At 34.5% G+C, this 17320-nt stretch overlaps 1 protein-coding gene across 2 annotated transcripts in view; it reads right to left on the minus strand.

Moving 5' to 3' along the window:
* The window catches only part of INTS10 (integrator complex subunit 10), a gene marked incomplete at its 5' end in the record, with an annotated part of 44458 nt that overhangs the window by 2578 nt on the left and 24560 nt on the right, over positions 1 to 17320 (minus strand). Inside the window, 10 exons of one of the 2 annotated variants that reach the window (XM_083376306.1) lie at positions 261 to 338; positions 5693 to 5786; positions 6592 to 6754; positions 8942 to 9021; positions 9842 to 9947; positions 11413 to 11565; positions 13792 to 13874; positions 14344 to 14497; positions 15202 to 15335; positions 15911 to 16080. In XM_083376306.1, the coding sequence (XP_083232432.1) occupies positions 261 to 338; positions 5693 to 5786; positions 6592 to 6754; positions 8942 to 9021; positions 9842 to 9947; positions 11413 to 11565; positions 13792 to 13874; positions 14344 to 14497; positions 15202 to 15335; positions 15911 to 16080 (1215 nt within the window). The remainder of the gene's footprint in view (positions 1 to 260; positions 339 to 5692; positions 5787 to 6591; positions 6755 to 8941; positions 9022 to 9841; positions 9948 to 11412; positions 11566 to 13791; positions 13875 to 14343; positions 14498 to 15201; positions 15336 to 15910; positions 16081 to 17320) is intronic. The other variant, XM_083376307.1, reaches the window with a different exon arrangement.

Consider the following 17320-nt stretch of genomic DNA (forward strand, 5'->3'; position numbering starts at 1 on the left):
TTGTTAGAAAAAAAATAGAGCATCATTATTTTATTATATAGATCCATTTAAAAGTTTAACATACATGGGCCAGTAACTTATGAAAAAAATAACAAATGTTAACAATAGTAAAAACAATTTGCCAAATGATGTAGGCACAAATGAAGAACAAAAGCATGGATAAAACTATTGAATTAACAAAGGTCTGATAACCATGACCAGGAAAACATATTGACAAAAAGACAGCACACTATGAGCAGGGATGTCCTCCTGCTTTGTACCTGTCAGCAGTCTGCATGCTGGGCTGTAGTACAGGTATGAATTCCTGCTGCAGTAACCCCAGCGGAGGGCTAGAAGTCCTTTAAAAAACAGCAAATAGCAGCATTCAAACACACACACCAACTTTCCCTGTGCTACAAAATCAATTCTCCAGTAACATATACATAAAGAGGAGGACTACAAATCAAAAGTCTAGATCCTAGTGCAGGCAGGCATCCAATGGATTTTTTTTAATTAGCAATGATGAAACAGAAAAAGCTTCCCAAGCCTAGGTGTCTTTCCAAAGAAGAAAATTCAAGAAGACAGCTGAGGATTTAAATCCTGTTGGTAGGAATAATGCCTTTACCAAGAAAGATACAATGGGTAAGCTTGGATAATGTTCCTCAGTCCTTGTAAAATTTCAGTTGAGGAAGCCCAGCTAATGTTCACCATGTTGAAGAGAATATAAGATATCCTGAAGCACACATGCTCTGAATCTCTATCTCTTTTTCAAATTGAAGAAAACTGTTACTGTTAGACTAGGCCACAGGTCTGCAACCCACGGCTCCAGAGCCGCATGTAGCTCTTTCAGCCGTCTCCTGCAGCTCCCAGTCCTCTGCCATGTGCAGTCCCCCCCCAAAAAAAAGTGGGACTAAAAAAGTTCAACCAATCAATTCAAATATGCAGGGTAGGTGCATATCTCGCCTTGGCTCCACTCTTCAGTAAAACCCTGTTCTGCGCATGTGCGCATGTACGTGCATGCGCACAATTTTTTTTGCGGCTCCCAGTTTTTCCTTTTGTGAGGGAACTGGTTCCGAGTGGCTCTTTCACTGTTTCAGGTTGCTGACCCCTGGACTAGACTATCAATAATAATAAATCAGGCCACCTCTTTCTTTTACAAAATAGAAAGGGGTACTTGGCATCAAATATGCTATGCCTTTTCTTGCCTAAGGACACATCTAGAAAAACTGCAGCTTCTATAATTCTTTCTCCACTATTTTTAAAGTAATTTTGTGAAATCAAATTTCAAAAAGAAACAACAGCAAAACTAGGATATTTTGAAAGAGAAAAGAAAACATAACACTTCAATAGCAATAGCACCTAAATTTATATACCGCCCTCTAGTGCTTTACAGCAGCTATTGGACAGTTTACAATTTCAGCATACTGCCCCCAATAATTTGGGTCCTCATTTTAACAACCTGGGAAGGATAGAAGGCTGAGTCAACCTTGAGTCCCATCAGGATCAAACTCCAGGTTGTGGGCAGTTAGCCTGCAATACTGCATCCTAACCACTGCACCACCAGGGCTTGACCCTGAATACACATTCCAGAACTGACTTACACTACAAATGCTTCCAATCAGAAATTGAGCAGTAAATTAAAATGTGAAATATATTCTTTTTTAGCAATAGCTAAAAGTTTTTGTCACTTGAAGTTTAGTATTATTCATATGTACCACAGAAAATACATATTGTAATTTCTCCAGTATTTTATTTTTGCCAGCATTTTTCTTAATTGCTGTTGTACAATGAAAAACTGCAAGGTATCTACTAAAAAGATAAGAAAACAAAAATTGTATCTCTTTTATATTAGCATTTGAGAAGCCCTGATGGAAATCTCTTTAAAATCTCTTTGAAAGCCTTTAACAGAATTCTACTGAATCTAATTTTCATAAGAAACATAGGAAATGAAACATCTTAATATGTTGATACACAAACCAGACAGCCTTTTTTTAAGTAACAAAAAATCAAATTTAAGTTGGTTAAGTTTACCAAATTGCCTTTCTAATTCAACCCAAACATGACAAAATCTATTAATTCCTTACAGAAATAATAATTACAAAATACCAAATTAATTATATCACAACACAAATGTAGGAAAGGCTCGCAAGGCAGTACTATCACTATAATACCTTCACTTTTTTCCCATTCAATCTGGTCCGATTCTCGGACACTCCTCGGACAAGTCCCTTCAGTTTTCTTGGGAAGGTTTTTCAGAAGTGGTTTGCTTTTTCCTCCTTCCTAGGGCTGAGAGAAAGTGACAGCTGGCTTTGTAGCTATGGTGGGACTGGAACTCAAGAGTCCCACTTTCTAGCCTGGTGCCTCAACCACTACACCAATCTGTTTCTCTTACACCTTTACTAACAACCAAGAAATTAGAAATAGGAATTATTTAATGACAAGGAAATGCTCCTTCTGCAGAGGAATCTTGTTATGTTCATAATAAAATTGTAGCAGGATAAAGCAGGATACATCTAAATATCTGAAACAGAACTTTAAATTATAAAAAAGGTGCCGGAACTCCATTCGGAGCGTTCTATGACAAAAAAAGCCCTGATCGTAGTGAAATCCAGGTTGTTTGATAATGTCCCCCAAATCTTGAGAACCAAAGTTCTAATAAACATTAGGTAAAGGTAAAGGTAAAGGTTCCCCCGCACATGCGTGCTAGTCATTTCCGACTCTAGGGGCCAGTGCTCATCTCCGTTTCATAGCCGAAGAGCCAGCGCTTGTCCGAGGACGTCTCCGTGGTCATGTGGCCGGCATGACTAGCACAGAACGCTGTTACCTTCCCACCGTAGTGGTCCCTATTTTTCTACTTGCATTTTTACGTGCTTTCGAACTGCTAGGTGGGCAGAAGCTGGGACAAGTAACAGGCGCTCACTCTGCTACGCGGCACTCGGGATTCGACCCGCCAAACTGCCGACCTTCCAATCGACAAGTTCAGCGTCCTAACCCACTGAGCCACCGCGTCACTAATAAACATTAAGAATGCAATAATAAACATAAGTTATAAGGAAGTTCACTTTTTGGGAGTTACTATTTGGAATAACTGAGAATCTGATGTGTTTGCCATAGAAGATTAAAAATGGTCTGAAATATCTTTTTTTAAAGATAAATAGCTTTTAGTAGTAGTTCATAGAACTCAGTATTTGGTCTTGGAGCCTCACTGGATATGAATGGCAGCAGGAATCCACATTAACAGATAAGCAATCAGAAACATCAGGATCTCTCATATCCATAAAAATAAGAGTAAGTCTCAGTAATTAAGGTCAGAATGATATCACCATGATTTTCCTTGTGGATTTTTCTTTGCATTATGCTATGTCAAAGAAATTAGTAAAGTAGCAAGCCTAGTGGATACTGGTTAATCACCTCTTCAGCTATTTTTCTGTTTGAAACTTATGAGTTTGTTTTTATACTTTCTTTTGCTTGTAGTCTATGACCACGATAAACTTCAACTAATTATAAAAAATAATCTATGAGCATGTCCTTGCATTATGAGAAAAATAGTTTTTGGACTGAAAACACATTTTCACTGTTCAAACTTCCCAATTCCTGTCTTTTAGAAGCCCAACAGATAATCTACATTAATAGAACATTCACCTCTATTGAAGTGAACAGACTTTTTCCAGACTGCTAAAATACCTACCATGCAAATGTTTTGAATTAAAATTTCTATCATAGGTAACCATAGGTAGCATGGTAAATAATGAAAGAATGTGAGAACTGCAGCATAACACATCTGGAAGACACCAGGTTAGCTACCCATAATGTAGGACTCCAGAAGATGGTAGAGAACAGGAAGGCCTGGAGGAATGTTGTCCATGGGGTCATGATGGCACGACTTTGCAACTAACAGCAGCAACAACAATGTAGGGCTTTCTGGTGGTGATATCACTTCTTACAAAGTTATATATATTGCAGTTCCAATAATTGAATTTTTATATATGAAATCACGGTTATTAGGCTATATCATACATGTGATGGACTAAAGTACATTCAGAAAATATTCAGACCCCCTTCACTTTTGTCAATTTTGTTATGCTGCAGCCTGATTCTACAGTTGTTGAAATTCATTTTTTCTCATTAATCTATACTCAGTATTCTTCTAGAAGGCCAACAAAGTCAGGACCAATTCAACTTAAGAAAGAATGATGTTCCAAATGGCAGGTATCAAGGTAGAAAAGACTCTCCTCCTGAGTCAGATCAGATGACATTCCTTTATGGGCAGCAACCTTCAACCTCTCTTTCCCACCAGACCTCATGGGTAGATTTGATTTGATAGAGGAGAGGTAATCCGACAAATAATGCAGCCCTATGCCATATTGGAATTAATAGATCATTACCAGTACCTTCAATTGAACCAAAGAAGCAAACTAGTAACCAGTGTAGCTTGTGAGATGAGAACCTCATTTAAATATGAAGTCTTGTATGAATTTTTCAGTTAATTCAACCTAGTTACCAAATCAACATCCTTTTGTGGAGGAAAATTTTTTGATCACTTTGAAAATCAAATCACAGTCCATCTGATTCTCTGCTGCCGTAAGCACTCAACAGTTTATTTTATTTAAATTTATCGGGGACACAACTCCAGTAGATTCTGGGCAATGCATAAAACTAGGAAAAAAAACTAATAACAGTTAAAATGTTAAATCTGAGAGCCCAGATGAAAAAAATCTAATAGCAAGATCAACAAGACAAAACAGTGACCATTGGACAAATAATAAATATCTATCTCAATCTTGAGACCAAAGCAGATTTTCAAAGCTTTCTGAAACCCTAGGCTAGAAGGCACCATCTTTATGGTGGGGAAAGCTGTTCCAAAATGTGGGAGCTTCAGCAGAGAAGACATGCTTCCTATGTCCCACAAGTTGGCAATGTTTAATGGACAGGACCTGAAGTGAACCCATGTACTGAGAAGGCAAAAACAATTAGAAACAAGCAGTCTCTCAGGTATCCAGGCCCTTTGCTACAGACGTCTTTAAAAATAATAACCAACATCATGAATTAAATTGCAGCTCAATGAATATAAACAAGAGCAGAGCAAAGAGAGATTCATCAAGAGAAAATGTTTAGAAGCCAAGACATTTATCACTGTCTCATTATTCCAAAATATCAGTTCACGTAAAACAGACTTGTCAAACCTGGATATCTCTGAATTATCAAAATAATATCTGTGTGTTTTAATTTTTACAGTTAAGGAAACAAAATTAGTAAAAAGTATTAGCCTGAGATGTTTATAACATGCTATTGATCCAATTATGAATTCATCATGCTAGAACTTTCATCTGAGAATCCTACATATTTATTATTTTCAATTATTTATTTATAAATTTTCTTCATCTTTAATCCAATATATCAAGGCTATCCATTAGTGAAAATTACATCCACTATTCTTCCAGATTAGCTATTTTTACAGCCCAAGTGAGATATAATACTTAATGCCACATCATCTTTACTACGGCTAAAGAGCTCGCCCAACTAAAAAGGATCCTATTTACATATAGCACTCCTCTGAATATCTAAGATATACTCAGAAACAAGCCTAACATTTATCTGAATGTTCCATAAATACCATAGTGCTTTTAACATCAGTTTAGGCCTAACAAATAAAGTATATGAGCAATCAGTGTAAGTTCACAAACTTTTAAAATTGGGAAAAATATTTTCTTACTTTATTAACATTCCCTGATTTGGCAGTAATTCCAAATGAATTTTTCCACCTTCTTGTGTCCTTAAGTAGGCAAATTCTTCCAGCATATCAATATCTAAAAGAAATGTTTAGGTCCAAAAGAAAGTATCTTTGAAAACAGAGAAATTACTATGATCATTATCTGATTCCTCTACTCTGTTCTAATTTTATTCCTCATTGCCGGTGTCATTAAAGTTTTTAATCTTTATTTTCTTCACAAACATGATGTATATTAGTTTATTGTAATATCCTACTTTATCTGTAGGTGTAATTTGATCAGAGTTTTATCCATGCAACAGACTAATGCAACTATCCTTTATATGTTTATCTAGGAACGAAGCCCACTGAGCTTCAGAGAACTTACTAAGAAACGTATATACATGGGCCTCTTGTACAAAGGTTCATAGCATCTGATAAAGCATACCATATCTGAAAGCATGTACTTGTTCTTTCTATAAAATAACAAAAAAGGTTCAAGCATCACTCATAATGGTTTATTTTGATCCTGGTTTTCTGAGTAAACAAAATTGGACAGGTTCACACCTAATACAAAAGCCCTAAGTTATGGTTTATAGAACACAATGATTTGGTTCATACAATAACTTAACTAAACAAACTACATTAATCAGTTTACTACTGATTCAGTATGTTCTATAATCTTAGTAATATTTCTGAACCCATGTTTCTTATAGAACATTTAAAAATTCCATTGTCCTCTTCTTTTATTTGCTTTTTACTTTTTGTTTCAACTATTACTTATACAATTCAATTAGATTTTACATTTCTTAACAATAGATCTCAGTATTCTTAATGATTTGGAAAATATGACCCCCTTGAAGAAACTGTTTATCTCCAATTAACCCACTGAAGACAAAGGATACTTGTAATATAGTTGAAAAAATTTTCATATTGGAAGTTTGCTTGCTGGCAGATTTTATTAACTGCTTTCAAGAATAAGTTTTCACCCCTTGGCCACTCATGCTGTAACAATACAATCACATGACCCAATGCCATATCATCTCTATTGTCTGTGAAAGCTTTCAGCTGTTAGGAGAAAAAAAAAACAATGTTAACAGCATCTCAAAGTAAATTCCAAACACACAATGGACAGACATACTTCAAACTGTTTTATTTTTTCTAATATTTTTAGCATTTAAAAATATTATTCATATTTTCCCCAGTATGCTACTCTAAACAAGATATAAAATTTGTGAGCTGTTATTAGAGTGGAATATACTGGAAAATAAGTGTTTAGAGTTCTCAAAACAACTAGATGGAGCTTAGAATGAGGCTGACTCAGTTAACATTTATGTCCAGTTATTCAGGCAGCATGTTTGTGTGTAGTATTCACCATGAAGTAAAACTGGATCTTCTCTCAAGTCACATTGTATCAGGTTTATATGCAACTTATGAATGGTATATCGTGGTACTGGAGTATTGCAACGTGCTCTACACTGGACTTTCCTTGAAGACCATTCAGAAGCTACAGCTGGCACTCAATGCAGCTTCCTGGATAGTTCTGGGGCCTCTAGGGTGGCCCATGTAACACCTCTATTATGTGAATTGCATTGACTGCCAGAGTTTGCTTTTTGGTCCAATTCAAGTTGTTGGTTATTATCTATAAAGCCATTTATGGCATGAGGAACCTGAGGTTACCTGAGGAACCATCTCACCCTAATAGGAATCGATTGCCTCATTGTACCAGCAGAAGGGGTATATTGCATCCTCATCAACCAAGGAATTTTGGCTGACAAGATCGAGGAGAAGAGCCTTTTCTGCAATAGTGCCTAGCCTCTTAGAATATCATACCTCTTAAGGTGAGATCCACCCCCATCTCTTGACCTATAAAGATCTTAAAACCTGCTCTGCCACTTGGCCTGGAGCCCAAATAGCGGTGTATCATACTGAAGTAAGACACTGAATTAACAAGATCTCCCTTCCACCTTCTACATACCCCTGCCTATCTTAACTATTTCTACTTAATTTTAATGCATTTATTGCTTCGTTATTTTACTATTTTAATTTTTATACTATAGTTTTATCTGACTGTAGGCTGCCCAGTCACATGATAGCAAGATTGGGGAGGGCAAATAAATTCAGTAAACAAACAATCAATACCAGAATTGCTATCTGTATTAGTTAATTAATTAAATTTATTTATTTAGAAACCATCCAGCTCCCTCATAGTGGGGCTCCAGGCAGTGTACAAGCATCAGCTCAGTCAACATGCCTACCACAAGAATGACAATATGCAATAATGAAATGAACAGCAGAGATGTTGAAAGTACTAATGCTTCAATGTTCTCACTGTTAGCTAGTAGTACACAATTTATCCTTATAATAAAAATAATTATTCCATTGCTTCACTCATGAAGTCAATCCCCATGTCTCAGAAAAAATCTTTATCTTTATTTTCCAGTCTGTTATGAAACCTTCCTGATGTAGAAAATAATTAATTGCTCCAACAGTTGTTATATATATGGTATACTGTACATTCATAATAAAAAATGAAAACTATCATCAATAATATTTCAAAACACATTCACAAATTTGAGATGACCTTGGTAGCCAAGTATTTTAGTTAATGGTCCTCACAAATTATCTTCATGTGGGGAGGAGAATAAGACTCTTACTTTAACAGAGCTGGGAAAACCCCTGGGTTTAACATGAATTGAAAGGTCATTTTTCCTTCACATTCTTCAACAATGATGGGATCACTTAATTCAGATTTACTTTGAAGGCCCCCGAAAGTATCCTACTATGTGACTTAAGTTATTTTCCCCTTCCCAAAGAAGCAATCAGCATTTATGAGTCTCGTACAATGTTGATCTACAATCACAAATGGCTATCAAAAGATTCTTCTTAATAATGATGCACTTACTACAAGGAACATTTACTTAGACTGACCCCCACCAAATATATAGAAATGTGTTTCTTTTTTAGAGATTGCTTAGCAATTTATTTTCCTATAAGAATGTTTGTTATTCTTCAATGTTTAAAACTCAATTAGGACAGTGATTTGACTATTAACTGGTAATCAAGGTAACTGTGTTTAACTCTTAAAATTGATTCACAGTTCATTTGGCAGTGATTTAATTAAGCTGATTTCAAGTTGTTCAGTTGTTTGTATCTTAATCAACACTGCATTAATATATATTAACATTATAATAAGGATACTGAGGCGAACATGAACAGAATGAAAAATTGGGCACCACGAATAGAATAAATTACCTTAAAACAAGCTAAAAGTAATCGGAGACAATAAGGCATAACAGTTTTACTGGTGCATGGCCAAAGCTTCAGCTCTGAAACTAGACAAATAATAGTTTTGCAAATATTAAAATCAAACAGAATTAAAAGCAAATATGACAGGTTTAAAAATGTATTCATTTTAGTATCTATAAAGTGTGCTTATGTTATAGAAAGTCAGATTCCAATTGAATGTTACAAAAAAGCCCTTCCAACTATAAGAGCAGTGTGATAGTGGAACTGACTACATAGAGTAGTGGTTGGCTTCCTTTTCCTGGTGGTGTTCAAGCAGAAACCAGGTATGACTGCTTTAATTTACACTTCTGCACTAAACAGATTTCATTTCTTGGCATAAATAGTTCTTTCTATCTTTAGGAATCCATAGTGTTTGGGTAAATACTCATATCAACTTTACATCCCAAATAGTAAAATAATTTATTTGTCCAACAGTGTGATTAGCTACTCAACATTTGATTGTTTTCACCTGTATAGTGGGGCGGAGGAGGGGGCAATTACTCCTAGACCAGATGCTACTATATATATCTCCTCCCATTGAAAGCCACTAGTAAGTTATTAGAATCCAGGAAAGGGGCTTGATAAGAGATAATTCCTTCCTTACCATCATTGATCATTCTAATTATCCACTCCTTTATCTAGTTCTGGGGGTAGAGCACATAAAAAACGTCTATCTAAAATCGATAAGCTGCTCTTACCCACAGTTCTTCCTAAAGGACAACATATATTTTTTATGTCATCTTGTCAATAGTCTTTTCAGGGTTTTACAATTTTCAATATTATTTCAGTAATCAGTAATTTTAAATACTCCAATTTACTTATTTCTCTATTCTTCATCTACTATTTGGAGATAAAGTAATAATTTACCTTTCCTGAACTTTGACTTTAATATAGGCTGATCTTGTATTTTGGCTCCTTCTTGTATGGGAAGTGTCATGTAACACATTAGGTCAAGAATTTTTTCACAAGTCAACTACAAAGAAAAGGTGAGATTCATTATATGTGAAATGTCTATAAGTCAAAGAATAAAGAAAAATAACTAACAAATGTGTCACCATATTATCCTTAGAAATGAAAGTGCATTCATAATTTTATGATACCATTTCTATCTATTGAGGGGGGGGGAACCAGTAGTAGTAGTAATATTAAAGAGTGAACACTGAAGACCATTATAGGTTATTCAATCAATATATGGCTTTCAGTTTTCACTTCCAGTTTTGCTCACAAAGGAAAACTCTAGTTGATTTTGGTCAAAATAAACTTGGATCCTTTTTAGCAGGGAGCAAATATTGAAATATTTGGGATTTTTTATGTCAAAAGTGCTGCTTAAAGAAATCTCATTTTTGGAAGACAAGAACTGCTGTTTAGCCACCTTTAACTGTGATTGTTAAATTAAAATGTTATGTCACTGAACTTACATATTGCAAAAGGAACTGAGGCTACTTAAGGCTAACAGTAAATTTGTGAATGAAACAATATTTGAATTAGGCAACCTCCCTGCTCAGACTCAGCTAATGCACTACAACAAAACTTAATTACAAATTATAAAGCCCCAATGGATACAATGTGATTCTTCTGCAAATTAAGTTTGCTAAGAAAAACCAACATATGCAATCATATCTGGCTTGTAGTCTTCATTCCAAAGACTTGTCTTTCTCTTAAGATTAAATAGTGTTTAAAAACAACACTGAAAAGCACAGCTCATTAACTATCACTTGGGATTTACAGGTTAAACTTGGAGATCTTAATTCAAGATCTGAAATGGCTGCACAATTCTAAGTGGACATATATGTGTAGGTGAGTGGCTGGATCGGTGTAACCAAAATTATCAACCCAAATCAAATCCCTCTTTACTGATGGGCTACAATCTATCATGCTAGTCCTAAGAGTTACTGGTCCAAAATCACCCAGTCAGCTTCTGGCCCTGAATGTAACTGATGTAATTTATTTGTGTGCTTGTGTGAGTGTGTGTGTATAAATTTTGTAGTGTACATATAGTTTCTGTTAAGAATTATTTCCCATTTTCATGCAGACCCTGAAGATGGCATATGTAGTCCTCCCTTCTGCTACTTTCTCCAACAATAGAGCAATATTGTGAAGAATATGGCTGGTCCATGGTCAGCCAGAATATGGCCAAAAATGGACTAGACTGTGAATCCTTAATGTCAGTCCAGTACCTTAGCCACTACACTACATTGGTTTATCAGTGTAAATATTATCCACTATATTGGTACAGTGCTACATTATTCAACTTACATGAAATGAAAGCAGATAAGCTATATATAAACAAACATAGTATTCACTCATCCTAGTCAAAGTCAAAGTCAAATTCATATGCAAAAGTAGTTTTAAAGATTTTGTCTGGTCTCAACAACCTGCTTTTCTCATAAATCCCAAACTTAGCAGTAAAAAGCAGGCAGGCAGGCAGGTGGGCTTACATGGTATTCTCCAATGGCAAAATGACAAGTCGCTAACTGGATTAAAGGTCGTTGATTTTCTAGTGATCCTTGCCCCAGGATTTGTTGTGGAGAATGAGATCCTTGCAGAGCTGCTAAGTGATGTAAACTGGCAATTGCTTTCTTGTATTGACCCTTTTAAAAGAATACAAATCAAATCACTAAAAAAATGTTCCATTTTATACTACAATAATTTACAAAAGTTTCAAGATTTCCAGATAGTAATTTTCATACAGAATTTACATACATTAATACTGACAAGTATAGCACAAGTAGTTAGCTTCATACAAGTTGTTTTTATAGATCTTTTTATAGATCTATAAGATCTGTTTTATAGATTTATAGATCTGTTTTTATAGATCTAAAAAAGATCTAAAAAGAGCCTTATAAAGTTAAGGATATTGTCCTTCTTATAGTCCAATTTTTAAGAAAAAGCTCTGAATTTCATATACTAAATTTATAAATTTATGGAAGAGGCAAGTTTTGAATTAGCAATTTTATAATTTACCAGCAATTTATATTTTTTGAATGTAAAACATCAAAATGCGTTAGATATTTCTTCATTAAATCTTTTTAGAATGGAATGATACTTATTATTCTATCTATAATCCCTCCAATTATAGGGAGTCATAGAAAGAATCTTGGAGAAACACCCAGAAGCATTTAAGACAATAACTGGTACAAAAGCAGGCCTTAAGTCCAGGAAGGTTGGGCAGTATTAGAAACAAACTCAGACTGGCTCCCATGCCCCACCACCACCACACACAGACCCCTCCAATTCCCTGGAGTGTAATAAGGAGGGAAGGGCAAACACAGCAGATTTACAAGATTCTGTTTTTAATCTACCTCAATGAAGTATAATTCCATTCTTCTTTGGGAATTAATGTCTTACAGAGCTACCTTGTAAAGCTGACACCAATAGACAAATTTGCCTATGAAGATTATAAGGTTACTTAATGTTTACTTAAAACATGTGTTCATTTATTTAAATCAAGATTTCACAAAATGATCAATACTGATAAACGCCTGGAAGTCAAAAGGTCAGTAAATGTCTGCAGATCAATAAATGGCTGATAAATGATAGGTTGATTGGGGTTAATTAATGTTTTGGAATCTCTGCAGAGTTGCACACCTGTTCCTAACTCTGAAGATGAGATGGCTTTTTTGTGAAACTGTCACTCAGAGTTGTATGGTCAATAAATTTTAATAAATTATTGTTGTTCACTGCACAATCAGCCAGTTGTTTAGACTGGATTTGGCATTTTTACCCACATTGATTCCTTCCCAAGGACCTCGGACAAGCAGACATTGTTTGATGGTGATGGTATTAAAGTATTCACACAGAATGTAAGCTGTTCTGAGTAAAGCTGCCTTTAATAATTGACAGATGATGATTTTGTCAATAGCAATGGTGTTCAAGTGGTGCTTCAGTTGTTTGGGGATTGTATTTAAGGTGCCTATTACTATTGGTACTGCAATGCTGCATCACATTGCGTCACATTGCCTACCTACCACCAGCCTCCACAGCAGCCACCAATGAAACCATACAATACAAGCAGCAAACAGGGTGGTAGCCAAGCAGGGAGTGTGTGAGGTGCGTGGAGCAACTCCCCTCTACCTGCCTCACCTCACCTCGTGGTGGCAACATCAGTACACCACATGCTTTTCTGCCCCATTATGACCACAACCAGGCGGCATGGAGTGGGTGGGTGGCTGCAAAGTCAGACATCCCCCCAAAATAAGCCCTGATAGGTCTTTTGGTGTATGTGTGTGTGTGTGTGTGTGTGTATATATATACACATATATATATATATATATATATATATATATATATATATATATATATATATATATATATATATATATATATATATATACACATATATACATATACATATATATATATATACATATATATATATACATATATATATATATACATATATATATACATATATATATATATACATATATACACACACACACACACACACACACACACACACACACACATACATATATATATATATATATATATATATATATATATATATATATACACACACACACACACACAGTAGCTATAATTGTGGCTAGTTTATTATGCTGTTGTTAGTAGTCAGTGTATGCGATCTTCTTGCAGCAGCTAAGTGGTCCACTGTTTCTTCAGCTTCTTTTCAAAAGTAGTAATAGTAGGAGTACTATTCATCAAATTATTGTTATATAATTAATGTCTGGGAGTTGATGAAACTTCATGAAGTGTCAACAAGCTGGAGAGTTTGGGATTCTTGATCTAATTGCTTATGAAAGAGGCTTGACGAATAGATCAAAGGTAGGTCTATTTGCTCCTGCACTTTTTACCTGATAGATAATCATATCTGTGAGAAAGATTCTGAACCAAAGCCAGGTTTCTGTCTTCCAAGACACACAAATTCTTGTAAATTCTGTAAAATGAAATGAAGTGTATAAAAATATAACATAATGTCTTTGAAACAGTTCTTCCTGAGTTGTCAGGGGAAATGACATAAGATTTACCAATTTAAATTTGATTATAAACACTTTATATCTAGTTCTGTGAATGTAAATAATTGTTCCAAGTTGTACTAACTCCTTTAAAAGATCAAAACATTCGATTTTCAAGCAGATTCATAATCAAAAAGGGAACAAGTACTATTGAAATCAACAGCAATAGATTTATTTTGAATTTCAGTGAATCATCAGCCCAGTAAAAATGTGTAGGTGTTAATAATAAAATAATTATTCATTTTTAATTTCAGTTTTCAACAAGCCTCCTTCAAGGAAAGATTAGTAATGGCTACTTTTCTGTCAAAAATCTAAGACCCAGATTCAAAATAAAGAATTAGCTATTACAACAAATTCTCTAAATATTTTTTTCACATTGTAGTAAAGTACCTTTATCCAATGATTCCAATGAGTGTAGAAGTTCCCAGCTCTCTCTAGCCAATCTAAAGCTCTCTTGTACTTCAACAGAATTTGGAAGATCTGTTGCATTTATTGTAATGAGCCTATTTTTGCCCTTTCCAGAAGGATCTTCATCATCAGAGCTCTACTCCAGAGACAAAACATAAAAATCCAAACAGCAGTCAACTGGATCAAACCAAACTAGAAAATCATTTCTCAGAGACAAAAATAACCCAATAAAATTTTTAGTGATAACCAAAATTAATGGTATAGATCTTCCTTGCCACATGTACGTCCATCTTCAAATAAGCCATCACTCAAAATTTTAACCATAATATCAAAAAAACGTGTCAATCTTGAATACGATATCACTCAAAAGTTTTGTATAATTTTCATAATTGGCTTACTTGTGAGTAATCCCATGGATTATCCATTTTTCATATTTTGGTTAAAAAAATGAGGGTCAGCTTATAGCTTATCTATAAATGGACTTATATACAAGTATGTATGGTGTTACAATATATACTCATAGATATACCCATTCACAAATGAGTTGAACACATTTTATTTTTGGCACCTAAAGTTCCTGTCTTATTTGAAATTGAAACAGTAATCACCAAAGGCCTTCCAGAAAAGCAAGGTTTTAACTATTCTCCAAACTACTGTTAACAGAAAGGAAGCCAGACATTGAGAATGTATCTTGAAGATTTAAAATTTCTCTTTGGCGAGAGGGCTTTGTATATCAATCAGTATTTTGGAAAGAAAATGTTTGGGCAATGTTCCATATCTACAATAAATTACTATAAAAAATTACTATAAATTTCTACTTAAAAAAATAGAGAAAATTACCATTGTTTTCTCTCTCCCTTCAGCGAGTTTCCGTTTCTTGTGAACATGTTTGCTACGTTCAATATCTGTATCACCAAAAACATTGGACACATCCTCGATGAGAATCAATGGAACTTGGTTTGAAGCATTTGATCCTGGGTATAAAATGAAATAATTATTTCTATTTTTCCTGTTATAATTGGTTTATTAAATATATACTTCTCCATAATAAGTCTAGTTATTAATACCACAAATGTTTATGATCAAAATGCAAATAATATTATATGTTCCTTTGTTTAAATATTTAAACACGCTTGAAAGGCTCCATGTTAGGGAATGTTGCCACAAAAAAATTCAAAATCCCAGTTAGTTGTGACAATAACAGAAGGTAGATTCTAAATTTCTGGCACCAAAAGGTGAAAAGAAATCTGAAAACTATGAAAACATGCACAGACTATGACCTTATGTCCAAGACTCACATAGGAAGAAAAGGTGGATTGTGCTGATACATAGTCAATTATCACTAGTTAGAACAGTCTAATAATTTCATATGACATAATTAGATTTTAAGTGTAGTATGTATGTAGTTAAGTGTTGAAAACAGAAAATTATCTCAATGCAAATGCTTCATTTCAAAATGCCAATAACACTATTAAGTTAGACTTCACACAAAAGTAATTCCGGCAAACCTGCCCCAAAGGGATACACGAAGGGCATCATTTCAACCCACCCTGAAAAAGAGAAGGCTGAATGCTGCTGACATACTGGAATGCATTCTTGAAGAAGACTAGCATTGTGGAATACACTACTTGGGTCTTGTACTTTGCATTAGCTTCATTATCATAGTTACTTATATATCTGCATACATCTTTCATTTTCAGCAATATGTCACCAAAGCTTCTGAGGATAAAAGAACATTCAGTTATAATGGAATTTATAAGATAAAATAAAGCACATTCTAAAATTATTTACTAGAAAAAATAGAAAACCAATTCCTAAATATTTTCCTCTTATTTTATTCCCATAGCTGACTCAGGAATTCTGGGAGTTGAAGTCCATGAATCATAAAAGAGCCGAGATTGCCTACCCGTGACCTAGTTTGAGGACTACCTGTATGGTCCTAAAATAACTTTTGCAATTCCCAAAGCCTTTTCAAGGCATAAGCACTGAAAGTCGATGATATATTTCTCATCATTTTGAATCAAGAAGAACACAAAAACTTAGTGTAAACACATAACTCAAAGAAAAAGGAAAAAACAGCCTTAGAAAATTATTTCAGCTTATGTGCCTGATGCAGCATTGCTCATAATGCATTATCACCTCATCTATTGTAGCTTTCAACTCTTCAAAAATGTTAAATGCATCTCCTGCCCATCAAGATTGTCCACTTCTTGTGAGATTGCTAGAGGAGAATCAACCAGATTTCAGCAGAGATTTGTTTGGTTTGAGGTGATTTCATTCTCCCTTGCACTATTACATTTTCCCTACTGCCCCCAATTTTTTTAGGAAAAAAAGTAAATAGCCAAGGAAGTACCTGGTAATACTTCTGATATTTGTCCCAGAGGCAAGTGGACTTTCTATATTTTTTTTCTCTTGAAGACATTTCGTTTCTTATGCAAGAAGCTTCTTCAATTCTGAACTGAAGAAGCTTCTTGGATGAGAAACAAAATGTCTTCAAGAGAAAAAACACAGAAAGTCTACTTGCCCTTTGAAAAAGCACATTTGGGACAACCATGACGTGGATGACTGAGAATCTGCATAGACATTTCTGATATTTCCAACATGTGTTTACATTTCTTATCTTAAAACCAAAACATTTCTCTTTAAAACTCTGGACTTATTGTAAAGAAAATACTCTAGTTTTTAGAATATATTTCATTGTAGCAAAATGCCACACAGATAACTTCCAAACAGATATGCAGAAAACTGTGTGGAGATTATAGCAATGAAGAAAAAAAAATCAATCACAAAAATCAACCAAAACAATTATAGAACACTTTAGATCATTCTTTCTAAATTCAGAAAGAAAACTGCTAAGGTTTTAGTACTGATATAAATTTTAATTAGAAAACAGCTTTCTTGTTCCCTCAAGAGAAGTCTAAGAATTAGAACAGACAGTTTTGAAGATATCTACAACATG

This window comes from Vipera ursinii (assembly GCF_947247035.1).
Source record: "Vipera ursinii genome assembly, chromosome: Z".
Taxonomy (NCBI): Eukaryota; Metazoa; Chordata; class Lepidosauria; order Squamata; family Viperidae; genus Vipera; species Vipera ursinii.